General features: G+C 43.7%; 1 protein-coding gene and 1 non-coding gene across 2 annotated transcripts; both read left to right on the forward strand.

The window, feature by feature from the left end:
- Nucleotides 1–14: 14 nt before the first annotated feature.
- Fbxo45 (F-box protein 45) lies at nucleotides 15–12,548 on the forward strand. The gene is made up of 3 exons (XM_052158420.1): nucleotides 15–660; nucleotides 7,406–7,762; nucleotides 9,387–12,548. The coding sequence occupies exons 1-3, from the start codon at nucleotides 361–363 to the stop codon at nucleotides 9,570–9,572; spliced, it is 843 nt and encodes a 280-aa protein (XP_052014380.1). The 5' UTR covers nucleotides 15–360; the 3' UTR covers nucleotides 9,573–12,548.
- On the forward strand, nucleotides 3,309–3,451 carry LOC127666421 (small nucleolar RNA SNORA79). Its single transcript, XR_007973620.1, has one exon. It is a non-coding gene; the product is annotated as a small nucleolar RNA SNORA79 (small nucleolar RNA).
- Nucleotides 12,549–18,143: the final 5,595 nt, after the last annotated feature.

Raw genomic sequence — 18,143 nt, forward strand, 5'->3', positions numbered from 1 at the left:
TCCGGGCTGAGAGGCGCGGCGGGCGAGCTGGGCGTGCGCCCTTGCTTCTTGCCCTCAACTCCTATGGCGGATCCCGGGGCGCGTCGCGGGCAGGCCGGGCGAGGCGAGTGGTTCCGGCGCCCGCGCTGAGCGGCTACGAGGGGCGGAGACCCGAGCGGCCCGCGCCATCTGCCCTCAGTGAGGCGGGGCGCGAGGCGGACGCCCCCGGGCAGGGGCGGGAGCGGTGGAGGCGCGAGCGGCTGTCGCTGAAAGGGGCGGTGAGCGAGCGAGCTGCTCCGGTCTCTAGGCGAGGCTTGGCCTCCCGCGCCGAGACGGGGCGCAGCGGCGGCAGCGGCGGCCCTCGGGCCGGCTGGTGAGGCGATGGCGGCGCCGGGCCCGGGGGCTGGGGCAGCCTCGGGCGGCGCTAGCGGTGGCGGCGCGGGCGCCGGCTCGGGGTCCTCCGGGGTCGGTGGCCGGTTGCCCAGCCGGGTGCTGGAGTTGGTGTTCTCCTACCTGGAGCTGTCCGAGCTGCGGAGCTGCGCCCTGGTTTGCAAGCACTGGTACCGCTGCCTCCACGGTGACGAGAACAGCGAGGTGTGGCGGAGCCTGTGCGCCCGCAGCCTGGCAGAAGAGGCTCTGCGCACGGACATCCTCTGCAACCTGCCCAGCTACAAGGCCAAGGTGAGGGAATCCCGGGCCACGGCGAAGCCCGGCTCCTCTCCCGTCAGGCGCTCTCAGGGTTTACCTTCAAAGCTTGTGTGAGATGTTTCACACCTCAGCATCCCGCCTTTCCGCGGCTTCAGCCAGTCAGTATCACTCTCACCCCTCCTCTCCATAACGATCGTTTCTTTGGATTGAAGTTGGGCTTCGTAATCCATCTCACTTTTTAAAATAGTAGGTAGCTTCCCATCATTCATTTTCATCAGTCGTTCTTCTTTCGACAACCTTTGCTCTTTAAGACCAGGCGATACTCTTGATCATATATTTTCCCTGGTTTCCAAGTAGACTTAAGGCATTAGTTCATCAAGGTCGCTTTAAAATGGGTTTAGTTGCTGGGATCTTTTGCGTTCCCCCCATTTTCCTAGCTCTGCTGAATAAGCACATTATCTTCATTCTTTTCACCCACGTTCTCTTAGGGCCACAATATTTAACGCTTCCAAATGATGATAAGGCTAGGCATCTTGCTAACTTGTAAAAAAGAGACTTTAATATTACTTCCTCTCATTGGCGCCATGTAACTCATCAAACTGCCTTGTCTTGCTCTTATTGATAACTTTTTCATAGTTCTACACAATTGATGCCTCTTCTTTCATCTGAACTGTTGATTCCTGTTTTGCTGGTTTTGTTGTTGTTGTTCTCGATTTTCGTGCATTCATAACAAAATTAAAATGCTAACAAACAGGTCATGACAAGACCAAGTATTCTCCAGCCCAAACAAACAAAAGGCCTTGGGTTAAGGTTCTTAGATAGTGGCTCTTCAGGATAGCAGTCATCAAAAACATACGAAGCCAGATGTTCTGGTGCATGCCTTTAATCCGAGCACTCCAGAAGCAGAGGCAGGTGCATCTCTGTGAGTTCAAGGCCAGCTTGATCTGCCTAGTGAGTTCTAGGACAGCCAGGGCTGTATTAAATGAGACTGTCTCAAAACAACACAAGGAGCATAAATGAGAGATGATAAAGTCTGACCTGGAATGTGCTAAACATCCATTTTTTAAAAAAATTCTATATTGTCAGTGAATGTCTAAGTCATTTTTAAATGTGAAATAGATGCACTATTTCTTTTAGTAGACATGTGTTATTATAAATATGTGTGTACACATATTTTATGTCTGTTTGTGGAGACAGGGTCTCACTATGTAGTTCAGGGTGGTCTCCAACTTGTCATCTTTCTGTGGTTCCTTGATAGTGCTGGGATTATAAGATAGGCCACAGATACTGGTATATTCTTGTATATTAAGGCAAGTTTTGGTGTGATAAGAGAAGAAACACTGCTGTTGAATATGTCAACTATCAGATAGATAGTCTTTCCTTTTTTTTTCTGAGACAGGGTCTCAATATTCAACCCAAAGTTCTGAGTCTAAAAGTGTTGCCACTCCTGGCCCCCCCCCCAAAAAATTGTATTTTTGTATTTATTTTTGTATTTGACACAAAGACAGACAGACACACACACACATACACACACACATGTGAAGAATATCAGTGCCCACAGAGTCTAGAATAGAGTGCCAACCCCTGTAGCTGGAGTTACAGGACATGTGACCCCCTGCAACACATAGTGCGGCCCCCCCCCCCCCCCACACACACACACACACTGAGATTGGATTCTGGTACTCTGGAAAATCAGGGAGCACTCCTAACCGACGCCTAAATTGGTACTAGTTTTGTATATTTCCAGAGAGATTTTAGTTTTAAGTTTTTAATGCCTCATTTAACTTTCTGCTATATGTACTGCAGCTACAAGGTGGACTTGTACTTACCCTGGGTTCTTTTAGGTGACTATTTTGAAGATGGAAGGTTAATTTAGGAGGACTCAGAAATCTAGAAGTCTTTAGACTAGGGAAATAACTAACATAGAAATAACTAACATATGACACACATTGCTACTTAGTGTAATATAGCAATACTAGAAGTCCATGGAAAGGAAAAACCTAGGAGTTGAATGGTGAAGAAGTTTGAGATTAAGATGACACAAAGCTGAACTTTAAGGTGAGGTTGATGTGAATTTTTTTATGAAAAACTCTGAAGAAACAAGGAAAGCAAAAATGCAAACTCTTACCAACACTTTTCCTTGTGGGGATTACAGTGTAGCAGAGTATGTATGTGCCTGCCTGTCTGCCTGTTTCTTTTTTTCAGTATTGGGGATTGAATCCACCCCTAGCCTGGGGAATAGATATTAATCTGATCACTGCAGTTGTAAAACTATATCTGGTAAGTATTACGAGTGAGTCACATGCTATTCTGAGTGTCAGGAATGGAGGCTTTAATGAGGTATGGAGGTCAGGAAGAAACTTTGTTAAAGCCATGATGAATAAGCTCGGAGACACCTAAAAGACAAGGATCAAGAGGCCAAGAGGAGCGAGAAGGGCATCTGAGGAGGGACTCTGTCAGCCTTGCCCTGAGAGTAAGGTGACAGGCGTGGGACACACTACCTTGAAGCCTTTCTAATTGGGAGGAAGAACAGCGGCCTGGGGAGTGGTGGCGGGGTCAGTTTGTGTTACTTTTGAACAGGTTGGAATTCAATTTTAGAAATGTGGTAGATCTATTAGAAAGTAGGAAGTGAAAGAGATGGAGAAAAATGGACAAACTTAGGAAATAGAATCCACAGAATTTGATGGCTGTTCCTCCTATTGCCTTTAGATATGGCACTAGGATTTTAGCTCATCATAAATTAAAATTGATTTTTTTCACTCAGAGAATATTAAGATACTGGGGTTATCTATGTATTCTCTGAAATTTGCGGGATCAAACAGTTTTTTAAAAAGAATCTGTAGGATTTGGCAGTAGTTTTGAACTAGAGATTAGGAAGAAGGAAGAGCTGAGGATGGCTTGTAGATATTCGGCTTACATAATCCAAGTATTACCTGAGAGAGAATGTGGAGGAAGATGACAGCAAGCTCACTTGTAGAAGAGCAGAATTCATAGTGCTTTTGAAATATTCACCAGATTTCAGTTCCTGGTAGCCAAGGACTAGAGGCAGTCTACGCTAAAGATAGGAAGTCATAGTTGGACTGAATAAAGGGAAATACAAGGTAACGGGAACTAGCAATATTATGGAAGAAGGCTTGTTGAAAGGCTTTGATATATTGTGTGGGCTTTATTCTTCCCCTGGAAAAGCCATACAAGTTTGAACAGAAGAACAATGAAGTAAAACTACTTTAAAAAGATTAGGCCAAAAGATACAGGGGGCCTGTAGAGGAGAGACAGGACTGGAGGAGCTGTCAGAACGCCCACATAGGTGACCGCTGGCAGCGAGTGGGGTTAGGGAAGGTGGGTCCAGCAGAACTCCCCAGGAGCTTGGGCAGAAGCTGCCGGTGAGGAGAAGAGGAGAAGTGTTTGGGAAGGGTTCGCCTTCCTTCCCATCCTACCTTAATCTCCTCCTTCCATGCTGCAGCTCCAAACCAGGGCCTGACCCATGCTCAGCACTCACTCCGCCATTGAGCTACACCCCGGTTCCAAAATGTGCCCCCATTTGAAATTTGTTTTTAGATTTCATTTATTTATATATATGACAAGTAAATGTAGCTGTCTTCAGACACCCCAGAAGAGTACATCAGATCCCATTACAGATGGTTGTGAGCCACCATGTGGTTGCTGGGAATTGAACTCAGGACCTCTGGAAGTGCAGTCAGTGCTTATAACCGCTGAGCCATCTCTCCAGCCCCCGAAATGTTCTTTTTTTTTTTTCCCCATAACTCAATTTATTTCCAAGTAGCACTTAGTTATTCCAAATATTTTATATCTAATTTTACTCTAACTTTTAAATTTATATCCAGAGCTAGGCTTTTTTTGTTTTTGTTTTTAGAAGCAAAATTAGAAACAGTTTGTTGAGAAAGGGTGGGTACTCAGGAGAGGGAGGGTGGTCTGGGGAGCTGAGGTAGAAGTGTGCACTGCGCTAGGTCTTCATGCTGTTGAAATGAAAATCTAGGTTCTTCAGAAATAGGCAGAAACTATGACTTTAATTTTTTGTTTTGTTTTTTACAATAGGGTTTGTTTCTCTGTCAGCCCTGGCTGTCTTGGAACTTGCTCCATAAACCAGGCTAACCTCGAACTCAAAAGACCCACCTTCCTCTGCCTCCTGAGTTCTGGAATTAAACATACACTTGGTTTTTAAAATTTATCAATTGGGTATTTTTTCATTTCATTTGAATTTTTTAGTATTTGTTCTAAAAGCAACAACTTATAATATAATCATAATACTACTGTCATCTCTAGAATGAAACTGACAGTAATTTCTTAATACAAAAGTCACAGTGTTGTCTCATAAATGTGAATGTTATAGTTTAATTTATAGTTTATTTACTCAGTATCTGTACATGTTCCTGTGACAAGGCGTCTTTTAAGACTGTCATATCTTAGTATACAGTACACAGATTGATTCCCGCCCACCTCCTGCCCCCCCAACCCCCCCAGCGTATTTGTCACATCTACCTTCCTTCATGTGGCACTGGGTGTGCGCTTCTCTCCTTCCCGTTTCCGGTCAACTCCTATGTAAAGCATTGACCAGTTTAGATTACAGTAGAGTTTTGTTTGTTTGGTTGGTTATTTTGTTGGTTGGTTGATTAGCTCATAGTTTTTTTGGTTTTTTTAAAAGATTTATTTATTTATTATAGGTAAGTACACTGTAGCTGTCTCCAGACACACCAGAAGAGGGCATCAGATTTCATTACGGATGGTTGTGAGCCACCATGTGGTTGCTGGGATTTGAACTCAGGACCTTCGGAAGAGCAGTCGGTGCTCTTAACCACTGAACCATCTCTCCAGCCCTAGCTCATAGTTTTTTACAAAATACTTTTTTTTACTAAAATCATGTTCTTAGAGATGTACTAGAAAACAAGATCTTTAAGTGTGATGATAGTGACTGGGAATTTAGGAGAGGGATGATGGGGATTGGGTGTTCTTGGCAAAGAGTAGCTTCATGGAGGTGTTGGTAGAGAACACAAGAAGAGGACACAGAGGGCGCACGTAGGGCAGGCAGGTGGGAACGGAGTGTGGCAGCCTGCTCAGGAAGGCTCTGAAGCCAAGCGGAGCTAGCAGTTGCTATGGTGCCGTGTGTGGAGCTATCAAAAGTTATTAGCTGGCATGAAATTCAGTGGAAATACTGATTTAGAAAGTTCTGGAAGGAGTTTGAGGTTAAGGACATAGTTTGTAGACTTCTAGGGGGCAGAATCACTATAGGAGTCACTATAAATTAATGTGGTAGAATCGGTTCAGCAAAATAGAAGCTGGAGTAGAGGTTGAGGAAGAGGTTGTTCATATCACTGGGGCAAAGGAAAAATTAGAGAAAAAGCACCTGGAATTTGTAAGACTAGGAGTAGGCTATGAGGAAAGAGTAATTTAACATTATCAGGAGCACTTCATTCTCTTCATGTCATTCCTTTGATTTGGAAAATACTTGTTTGTGGATATTTTTCTCCCTTGTTTACTTTTATGAATGCCCACACCAACATATAATTTAAAAAATATATAAACAGAAATAGGAGAAAAAATTCAAGAAGGCTTTGTCCATTTTCCTTGTGGGAATAACACCTGAAACAAGGCCTTACTCCACAGCACATCAGCAGTGAGACAGGGGAGTGCTGACTATTGGAAAATGAGCTCGATCTGGGAGCTGGATCCTGGCTCTCCTGTGTACTGTTGCTCTTTATGTCTGTAACCTTGCCCGCCTCCCTTTTCTCCCTTCAGATTTATTTATTTTATGTGTTCAGTGCCCACAGAGTCCAGAAGAGGGTGTTAGGTCCTCTGGAACTAGATCTGCAGTGTGTTGGGAATTGTTCCTAGGTCTCTACAAGAGTATCAAGTGCTTTTAACTGGTGAGCCATATCTCCAGCCACATTTACATACATAATATATATATCTGTATTTTCCCCCCTTTTGTGTAGCCTTGGCTGTCCTGGAATTTACTCTGTATATCAGCCTGGTCTCAGACAAATCTACCAGCCTTTGCCTCCCAAGGGCTGGGATTAAAGGCATGTGCCACTGTGTTTGACCCCAAGTTTTACATTTTTAAAAGATGAGAATTTGTCATTATTTGTACAAAGAAGCTATTTTAAAAATGTTTTCATGTTAGGAGCTTTAAAAAAAAATTTATGAGGGCTGGAGAGATAGCTCAGAGGTTAAGAGCAGTGACTACTCTTCTGGAGGTCCTGAGTTCAATTCCCAACAACCACATGGTAGCTCACAACCATCTGTAATGGGATAGGATGCCCTTTTCTGGTGTGTCTGAAGACAGCGTACTCACATATATAAAAGAAATAAATCTTTAAAAACAAAACACTTGTTTTTTTTTCCCAAGACAGGGTTTCTCTGTGTAGCCCTGGCTGTCCTGGAACTCACTCTGTAGACCAGGCTTGCCTTGAACTCAGAAATCCGCCTGCCTCTTCCTCCCAAGTGCTGGGATTACAGGCTTGCATCACCACATCTGGCTATAACAAAACACTTTTTTAATTAAAAAAAAAAACTGTTAAAAAAAAAACTATGTAAGGTCAGCTAATCTATCCTCTTGATAGCTTCTCCTTTTAAGTCCTCTGATCAAATTTGTTTTATTTTATTTATTTTTTGGCCTTGAATTTTCAGCCCTGTTTGAGCATCACAGAGGGCCCTGGAATCTGAGATCACAAGTGTAAGCCAGCATGTTAAACTTGCTACATTTTAATATTTAGGGGGAAAAAAAAAGTTTATTCTTCTGTTCTGTTCCTTGTGCTTTTAGGTACGTGCTTTCCAACACGCCTTCAGCACAAATGATTGCTCCAGGAATGTCTACATCAAGAAGAATGGCTTTACATTGCATCGGAACCCCATCGCTCAGAGCACTGATGGTGCAAGGACCAAGATTGGTTTCAGTGAGGGTCGCCACGCCTGGGAAGTGTGGTGGGAGGGCCCTTTGGGCACGGTAGCCGTGATCGGGATTGCTACGAAACGGGCCCCCATGCAGTGCCAAGGCTATGTGGCCTTGTTGGGGAGTGATGACCAGAGCTGGGGCTGGAATCTGGTGGACAATAATCTACTACACAATGGGGAGGTCAACGGCAGCTTCCCACAGTGCAACAACGCGCCGAAGTACCAGGTGAGCAGCGGGCCGCCTCAGAGGGCCATCTCAGATCACACCTTAGCTGCCTTAAACAGCATGCTTTAATGTTGCCACTAAAGGCTTTTGTCTTTTGTTTGGCAATTCTTAAATGGTAGAATGTTACATGTCAGTATTTCTTAATACACATTTGAGCAATCCTTCTTTGCTCTGGATCGGAGGTTGCCAAGCTTTTCCTGTACAGGCCAAAGAGTAAATATTTTGGGCTTTGCTGTTGATGTCTCAGAAATACTGTCAGCTCTGTTGGTGTGACATCACACCAGCTATAGATCTGTGAATAAAGAGGCACGGTGTGCCTGAACAGGCCTCCACAGGCACTGCTGCAGGACTCGTTTGGCCAGGGGGTACAGTTTGTTGGTTAATATTTACGAATGTCATCTTTCTTGTGTCACTTAACATCCAGGGGTTTTGTTTTGTTTTGCTGGTCACCTTATCACAAGAAATGCATGTATGTGCATATGTATGCATATTCACTATGCTTCTTACTAATGTGGATTCAGAGTCCTTGCAGGTATTAGCGTTCTCTCTAGAGACCAGTTCAGGCAAGCTGCTACATTTGTTTTTAAACTTTATTTTATGGGTATTGGTGTTTTGTCTGCATGTATGTCTATGTATGCCTGGCGCCCCCAGAGGCCAGAAGAGGAAGTAAGATTCCCTAGAATCTTACAGTTACAGACATCATAAGCCACTATGTGAGTACTGGGAATTGAACTTGGGTCCTCTCCAAGAGCAGACAGTGTTTTAACTGCTGAGCCTCCTCTTCATCCCCTAGTCTTCCATCTTAGTGTCTTAAATTAATTTGATTCTAGAATCAAAATTTTGTCTTAAAGCCATATTATAGATTCAGCAGAATGTAAAACAACAGTTACATGAAGTTACAAGATTTGGGCTGGAGAGTTGGTGCAGTGGTTAAGAGTACCTGATGCTTTTCCAGAGTTCAGCTCCTGTCGCCTACCTTGGGCAGCCCACAACTGCGTGTACCTCCAGCTCCAGGGCGTGCAACTGACTCTATGGCCAGAGAACATGCATTTGCAGACATACACTGTACACACACATTTTAAAAGTATCTTTTTTTAAAAAGTCCCCCAAAGTCTTGAGGAAACGTAGATTTCTTATTTTGGAGCCACAGGTAGCTCAAATCTCTAGTTTCAATAGCACTTTTAGGGACTGGCAAGATGCTTCAGTGGCTAAGAGCACTAGGTGCTCTTCCAGAGGACCGAGGTCCCAGCATCCATGGCGGCTCTCAACTAACTCCAGTACTTGAACTCTTGAAAGTGCCCCACGCTCTGATGTACTTTCTTCCACAGGCACTGCCATGCACGTGATGGCTAGACATACATTCAGGAAAAATACCCACCCATATAACATAGTGATGATAATAAAACTATCAGCTCTGGTGTACTAATATAAAAGGCAAAAATACATCTCCATTTCCTGAAGTGCAAAAGCTGGGAGGTTTTCTTTCATAAAATCTCTTCTCACTAACAGAGATAACTTAGACGATACAAATTCTTTGTACGCTTCCCACTTGCTGATTTGTACCCTGTTCTTGTAGCCATGCCTTTGGTGGGTGTCCTGCTAACCCTGTGATGTCTGTTCACAGATAGGAGAGAGAATCCGAGTCATCCTGGACATGGAGGACAAGACTCTAGCCTTTGAGCGTGGGTATGAGTTCCTGGGGGTTGCCTTTCGAGGACTTCCAAAAGCCTGCTTATACCCAGCAGTCTCTGCAGTATATGGCAACACAGAAGTGACTTTGGTTTATCTTGGAAAACCTTTGGATGGATGACAATGGCTTTCTGGAAAGAAGGACAGTAGAGAAGAGATCTACTTGTGGAAAGTAGAACCATGAAGTGATAGTATCATGTGTGCATGCCCAAGAAACATCCTGAAGACACATGAAGCTGAGAACTGGAGAAGCAGCTCCACCACAGAGATGACCATAGCGTTTCCTCTTTCCACTGGGCCAGAGAATCCTCAGGGTTGCAGTTGGTGGAGTGGGCAGTTGACATATGCATGTTGCCCCAGAGTCTTCTCTTAAGTTAGCACGGTTACTTCCAGCTTAACAGTGAGTGTGTAGAGATGCCAGGGGAGGGATCGCAAGAGTTTATGTAGTGCTCATGGAGAAGGCTCGGTCCATCTTACAACTGCCTGTTTTTTCTCCAGTCCCTTTTTTCCAGCCAGCTTGACTTAGAAAGTATGAAACTGGCTGGGTTTTATTTAATATTTTTAATATATTGAGAAGCATGGTCTGCCTGGACTGCACTTCTCTAGCAATGAGAAATAAAACTGTGCAGCTATTTTAAAAGTTGTATATATAATGTGTGTAAAAACTGTAAAAAATGAAAAAAAAGGACAAAGGCATTGCTTTGTTCTACTTCAGTTTCTTAAAAATCACTACATGGTACAAAATTGCAGTGACATTTGGGGACAGTAGGGTAACAGAGAGAAGAGGAGACATGTTATACTGGCTTATTTGATAGTGTTTTGGGCTTATAGTCCATGGCTGTAACAGAATTATGGTACAGGTTCCTAATTGGTTAAAGACTGAGGAAGCAGATCTACTTATAATTATGCATATGCCAGCAAGGCTGGTTCAGAAGTAATAGGAATGTTGGCATCTGGCTTTAGTGTTTGGCCTTCTGAGAAAACTGGTCTCCATGCAGAACAGTTTCAGCTGCTCTTACCAGTACTCAGTATGAGCCTATTAGTATTAAACCCTAGGAAATCACATGGTCAGCCATTCTTTTCTTTCTTAACTTTATAAATGCTGTAGATGTTATGAAGAATCTTTAATTTCATATTGTTTACATTATACAACAATCGAAGCCTCAAAGTCTCCTTTGGGGCTGTCATCAAATGTTTACTCACCCATCTGAAATAGCACCAGCCTGAACCCAGGTTAGGAGTGTTCTTAATCACCTAGGCATTGCCCCGTGGGACTCAATGCTGAAAACTTCAGGTTGGCAACAATATGAAAGCTTCATTGGAGAGGTAAACGTCATTTCCTGTTGTGACCCATGAGCCTTCTCACTAATACTCTCTGGAATAATTCAACACATGAGCTGGTTGGTGATTTGTTTTCTTTTGTTAGAACAGAAACATCTTTTTGTATAAAGGTATAATTACTATGGTTCAGATCCATAAGGATGATGAAGGCGAGTAAAGTCTTCGTACTTTTTACATGATTGCTGTATGTATATTTTGTTTTAGATCTAATAAAATTAGGGACAGAGAGCAGCTTGCTGGGGTTCTTGGGGTCCTTGAGAATTAAATTTGTCAATACTGCTATGAAGCGGGAGGCTTCGGCCATAGAACAGTCTGTAGTTGCCTTCTGAAAGGGTTACAGGTATTTTATTGTATATTTGCTATGTTGCTTGAAAAAGAGAAATTTGTTAAAGATTCTTTTTTGATAATCTGTATCAAGAAGAAACCTTGTACAAAGTGGAATTATATGTTAAACGTATTAGGGAAGATAGCTGGCCCAGGAATTGTTTTGTTTTCCTTGTTTTTTTGTGGGATTTTTGGTTTGTTTTTCTGCTCTAGAACAACTCAATTTGGTGGCACTTAGAAATCGATTAAAGGCCTGGTTAAGGACTGGTTAAAGACTGACTAGTTAAAAGGTGGGGTGGTCCTTACATACTTGCCACATCTTCAGGGTGTGACAGTTCCTCAAGCTTCTCATGAGTTTGACTCATAACTTCTGTTTTTGCCTTGTTGGTAAATGTTCATTTGCAACAAGTTTTTGAAGGTGCTGACTGGAAAACAAAATCACGTGGTTATTCATTCCTCTTTGAACCTAGAGTTGGATAATTGCCTAACAATTTAACACCGAGCCATTCTTTCTGCGTCTTGTTTTGGTTTTGATTTTTTTAAAAGCCTGGTTCTCAGTACGTAGCTCAAGCTCTCCTTGAACTCACAGTGATCTCCCTGTGTCATCCTCCCCAAAACTGGGATTAGAGGGAACGCTACCATTCCCAGAACAATAAGCCATTTTAGCTCAGAGATTCCAATGTTCCTAGTTAGGATGGGCATCTAGAGAATGGAGAATTTTTGTTTATAGCCTGCTCTATTTACTAGAAATCTTGTTACTGGAGCCCAGTGGTGGCTGCCCAGAGCATTAAGGCAAACTGTTGTGTTGGAGGTCGTGTTCTCAGTGGTGCTTAACGAGCATGTGGAAGAATCAGTTGTTCATGAGCTGAGTATAAATCACCTAAGTCAGTGCTGCTCAAGTGTGGCTGGATCTCAGAGTGGCATAAAAAATACTAAGGTTGGGTATCCTGATTCTGGCTGGAACTGGAATATGTTCTGACCATGAGGATTTAAAAATGCCCTGGTTTTAGAATGCTACCAAAGGTGAGTAAAGTTGTGCCTAATTTCACCTAGACGCTTCTCATCTACAAAGTAGGAAATTCTTGCTCCCCTCACTACCTCACAAGGATACAGAGGGCGCAAGAGAGAACACTGGGAGTGTTGGATTGTGGGGGAAATGCTGCAGAAGTGCAAGCATCTGCTATATTTCAGCAGCAGCTGTGATCAGGAGAACGTGTAATTGAATTTATTGTTGCTGTAGGAAGCTCTTCTGTCATTCTTTGAGGAAGCATGCAGGGTGGAACAAACATTAATTACTATTACTCACTATGGCCTTCTGTCCTACTTGACAGGTGGTTATGTTATCTAGGTTTTCATAGGAAAGAAGAAATATTAAGGCTTAATTCTGTAATGTTCATTGGCTCATAATTCATTAAAAAGTTCATACAAGGAACTCCGTGGTAGTACATGTCATTTCATAGTTGCCATTTTTTTCATTGTTGACTTCTGAATGTCAAGCCATTTCATTCATCTCTCGTTTTTACTCCCAAGCTTACACACAGATGTAACAAAGCATCTGAAGCAAGCTCACTCGGTCCAGCTGAGCATGTGAAATGGCTCCGTGCTGAGCTAGTGCCTGCATCTTGGGTCTAACATGACTGGGAAGTGGGAAAAAGCGAAGGCCTAAACTTTACAGAAGTTACAGTTAACTTCATCGTTTATGTCTTTTAATCAACAAATAATTTGATGAGACAGAAATTAAAGAGTTTTCAAAAGTATTAGTATTAAAAAGATTGCATAAGCCAAGACTACCACAGCAGAGACTGGGCAAGGCCATGATTGTTGGAACAGTTCATGTCCAAACCAAACGCTTGTCCTCATAACATTTTCCTCACCCCCCCCCCCCCACAGAATCTCTCCTCCCTTGCAAGTTTCCTAGTTTTGTTTTTTAATACATACTTGACTCAAACTGTGGGCTTCACGCCCTGCTCATAACCGCTGTTGTCTAGCTACCCAATACAAGCACAGCATCTTGGGTACACTCTTTGCAGTCTTTAAGCGTAGGAACTAGGGACTCACATACTTTCTATGGAAAAGAAAAAATCAGGAATAATGACTTCTAAACATACAGACCAAAGTATAAGCAGAGACAAATGAGAAAGAAATTCCATGTCCAGGTGAAGCAGAAAGGTATGGGTGGCAAATCTGAATGAAGAGTTACTGTCAGTGCTTTTTAGCCACACCTCTTAATTTGGAAATACTGGTAAAATGACTGACTAGTTTTTGATGTAGATTTCATATTGCTTAAGAATAGAAATGAGAATGTGTTTTAATTTTGGGGGGAAGGGGTTCCATTTTGCCTTAGCTTCCTGGTGAAAAGTTAAAACCAGGGCTGGCAAAATGGCTCAGCAGGTAAAGGGACTTGCCACCAAGCCCTGTGACCTATGATCTCTGGGATCCACATAGTTGGAAGGGGAAAGCCAGCTCCCAAAAGTTATCCTTCACTTGCAGGCTGTGGCCCACATGTGTATGCACAGTTCCAAACGGAATAAACAAAATGTAAAGAAAAAAATTTTTTAAAGCTAATGTCTGCATAGGGATCTAGCTCAGCGATAGAGTGCTTACCTAGCATGCACAAGGTCCTGGGTTCAAATCTCCAGTACCATATATAACAAAAGGCCTAAATAAAAGTCCCACTGTCTTTACATATTAAAAGTTCAATCCCTGTAAAATTTAAAATTCAAAGTCTCTTAAATGTGGACTCCACTAAAATGCTTCCTTCAAGAGGGAAAAATATCAGGGCACAGTCATAATTAAAAGCAAAAATCAAACTCCAACCGTCCAGTGTCTGGGATCCACCTCATGATCTTCTGGGCTCTTCCAAGGGCTTGGGTCACTTCTCCAGCTCTGCCCTTTGTAGCACACATCTCGTCTTCTAGGCTCCAGCTGTTTGTATTCCACTGCTGCTGCTGTTCTTGGTGGTCATCTCATGACACTGGCATCTCCAAAATACTGCTGTCTTCCACTGTAACTAGGCTTCACCAATAGCCTCTTATAGGCTCTCTTTATGGTGCCAAGCCTCAACTCCATTGCATGACCCTTTCAGTCCTGGGCCATTAATTGGAACTGAGGCTGCACCTTCACCAATGGCCTTCTGTGGGCTCTCTCAGTGCCAAGCCTCAGCTGCTCTTCATGACCCCTTAATGCCTTCAAAACCAGTACTGCCTGGGTGACTCTTACATATTACCACGTCCAGCCACAGCACAAGGTACAACCGTGGCTACTCTGGAACACAGCCTCTGTGCTTTTAGAAAACACTTCCCAGATTTCACCTTGATGCTGGCCTCTTCTTAATCACCGCTAATTTCTTAGCTCCAGCTAACCAGTATCAATAGCCTGAGTAATGCAAAAGTTTCACTTTAGTAGTTCTGGTGTCTTGTTAATCATAGCCGATTCTTCAGCCCCAGCTAACCAAAACCACAGAATCTTCCCAATCACAACAGCAACAGCCCTGATAAGAGTCTTTAATCTTCCTTCTGAAATTTCACAAGCCAGGCCTCCATCTTCTACACTGTTCTCAACATTATCTTCCAAGCTCCTACAGAACATCCCACAGAACTCTTAACATCCCAATGGTTCTTCTAGCTCAAAGTTCCAAAGTCCTTCCACCGTCCTCCCCGAAACACGGTCAGATTGTCACAGGAATACCCCACTCCTGGTACCAATTTGTCTCAGTCAGGGTTTCTATTCCTGCACAAACACTATGACCAAGAAACAAGTTGGGGAAGGAAAGGGTTTATTCATCTTACACTTCCACGTTGCAGTTCATCACCAAAGGAAGTCAGGACTGGAACTCAAGCAGGTCAGGAAGCAGGAGCTGATGATGAGGCCATGGAGGGATGTTCCTTACTGACTTGAAGTTTAGTTCTAAGCATATTGTAATGGAAGTAGGCTAGGCAACTTTTGTTTAACATGACTGACTTGCTTCATTTCCCAGTCTGTGCTCCTTCATTGTACCAATGACGGTTTGTTATGCTGCTTTCATCTGTGTATCATGCACTTTGGTCACACCCTTCCCACTCCCTCTCCTCCCTCCAGCCTCTCTGCTTTGATGTCATTTGAGTGTGCAGTTAAGTCTAGACTTTGCATGTGGCGAGAAATGCAATCTTTGTCTGAGTCACCAGTTTTTATGTTTTTTAAGATAAGGTCTCTCTCTGGAGTGGAGCAGGCTAGTCTGGAACTTAGATCTGTAATGCTGCCAATCTCCAGAGTACCCTGATTACAGACATGTGTATACAGACATATATGGCATCTCTTCACTTTTGAAGTGAAAAAAGCCTTTAAGATGGGAATGAAAACTATCAACAGCTGTCCTCTTCGGAAGCCAAAGGGTGATACCATTTCTAGTCAAGGTTCTCAGAGTGGTCAGGCTGTGCACACATGATCCCTTACTGAAAGGTGAGCGGCTGGCTGGCTAAAGCATTGACAAGCAGCTTTGAGTGCTGTCTGCTCTTTCCTTTCCTTTCCTTTCCTTTCCTTTCCTTTCCTTTCCTTTCCTTTCCTTTCCTTTCCTTTCCTTTCCTTTCCTTTCCTTTCCTTTCCTTTCCTTTTCTTTTCTTTTCTTTTCTTTCTTTTCTTTTCTTTTCTTTCCTTCTTTCTCTCTTCTTTTTTCTTTTTTTTTGTTTTTGTTTTTGTTTTGTTTTGTTTTTCGAGACAGGGTTTCTCTGTATAGCCCTGGCTGTCTTGGAACTCACTCTGTAGACCAGGGTGGCTTCGAACGCCGAAATCCACCTGCCTCTCCCTCGTATGTGCTGGGATTAAAGGTGTGTGCCACCACTGCCAGGCCTGCCTGCCTTTCCAAAGAGCACTCTGCAGCGACATACGGAAGTGTCAATGAGGCCCCACACCTTTCTTATGTGTTTTATGTGGCCACACTCGAGCTCTCACATTGTGAAAGGTCCCTCCAGCTGCCCTGCTATCAACCACCTACTCGGACTTAGAAAGAAAGAAATCAGAAAAGTTAATTCAATATTGGTTAAATATTTTGTAGCATCCATGCCATGATGGGCTCTTGCCAGCTACTATGAATAACAATAACAAAGAGGTCACTGCCTTAACAGACTTGTCCATGGGGTCCTATGTGGTGGAGGCCAGGGGATGCTCTAAACGTGAGTGATGTCTGAGAAGAGTTTCATCAGGAGATGAAAGCATAGATGCTGGAGAGGCCTTGAGAAGAGAATAACACCGAGATATTGAGGCCAGAGTTTAGCTGTCAAACTAAGGGCTTTGGACTTCTCCTGTCTCGTGCATGATCCACGATACAATCCTACAACTATTCCACCTGCAAAAAGTGACAGTATCATTGAGTCATAACTTAGGTGACTAAGGGTATGGAGGAGAGAGGTATTAAGGTATTCTGAGGGGATGGGGAGAGGGCTCGGTTGGTAGTGTTTGCTATGGGAGCAGTCTTGAGCACCACAAGCTGGTCTTGGTGGCACATACCTGTCACCCCAGTGGGGCCCAGGTTCAGTAGGACTCCTTTTCTCAGATAATAAGGTAGAAAACAACTAAAGAAGACACCTAACATTGACCTCCAGCCTATACTGGTGTCTTATGGTTTCTAGTGCTGTAGAAAACACCATGGACAAACAATTTATAGTCCCAACATGAAGAGATGCTAGGGCAGCAACCTGGGGACAGGAAGTGAAGCGGAGGCCTTGGAGGAACTTTGCTGCCTTGCTGCCTGCCGTGTAGGCCGCTCACCCTCTTTCTTATACCATTCAGGATATCTCTGGGGTGTCACCACCCACAGTGAGCTAGGCCCACCCACATCAATCATTAATAAGATACACTACAGGCCGGGTGTGGTAGCGCACGCCTGTAATCCCAGCACTTGGGAGGCAGAGGCAGGTGGATTTCTGAGTTCGAGGCCAGCCTGGTCTACAGAGTGAGTTTCAGAACAGCCAGGACTACACAGAGAAACCCTGTCTTGAATAAAACAAACAAAAAACCCAAACAAACAAAACAAAACAAAACAAAACAAAAAGATACACTACAGACACCTACAGGCAAATCTTATGGAGGTGTTTTCTCAACTGTGAGTCCTTTCCTCCAAATGACTCTAGTTTATGTCAAGTTGTCAAATATTGAACCAAACAGCCAGGCAGTGATGGCGCACTCCTGTAATCCCAGAACTCTGGGAGGCAGAGGCAGGCGGATTTCTGAATTCGAGGCCAGCCTGGTCTACAGAGTGGGTTCCAGGGGGTTGGGGATTTAGCTCAGTGGTAGAGCGCTTGCCTAGCAAGCGCAAGGCCCTGGGTTCGGTCCTCAGCTCTGTTAAAAAAAAAAAAAAAAAAAAAAAAAGACAGAGTGGGTTCCAGGACAGCCAGGGCTACACAGAGAAACCCTGTCTTGAAAAAATCAAATCCAAAAAACAAACAAAAATCTAGCCAAACATATATGCATACACACATAAACATCTACCTATACACATGCCCCCCCCCCAAAAGGTCAGTGGGTACACCAAGAGAAAGACATTGTTGCCATGCCCTGCTGAAAATAATAGGGCTGGCTCTCCATTAAGACAGGGAACTGAAAGGTGTAGCGGCTGGGTGGTAGTAATGTCAGTTTACATACGTTGTCCAAAGAAAAACTGTTCAAAAGGTAGTTGGAACTAATTTGTAGTTGAGGTAGATGGAGAGTGAGGGCCCACTGAAGCAGCTGCTGATTGGGTCAGTGATGGCTCCTCTGGGGTAAGAGCTCTGGGCATCAAGCCTAAGAATTGGAGTTTCTTCCCCAGAATCCATATAATGGAAGGAGAGAGCAGACTCCGACAAGCTGGCCTCTGACCTTCACGCATGCGCCCCACGGCATGAACGGTCATGCGCATACCAAATGTTAAAAGGCAGGCTGTGGTGGTGCGTGCCTCTGATCTCAGCAATCAGGAGGCAGAGGCAGGCAGATCTCTGAGGTCCAGGCTGGCCGAGACTACGTAGTGAGACCCTGGTTCAAATAAGAAAAAGGTTTTTAAAAAGCTGTCGATGACTTG

The sequence above is a fragment of the Apodemus sylvaticus genome, chromosome 15 (assembly GCF_947179515.1).
Source record: "Apodemus sylvaticus chromosome 15, mApoSyl1.1, whole genome shotgun sequence".
NCBI classification, from domain to species: domain Eukaryota; kingdom Metazoa; phylum Chordata; class Mammalia; order Rodentia; family Muridae; genus Apodemus; species Apodemus sylvaticus.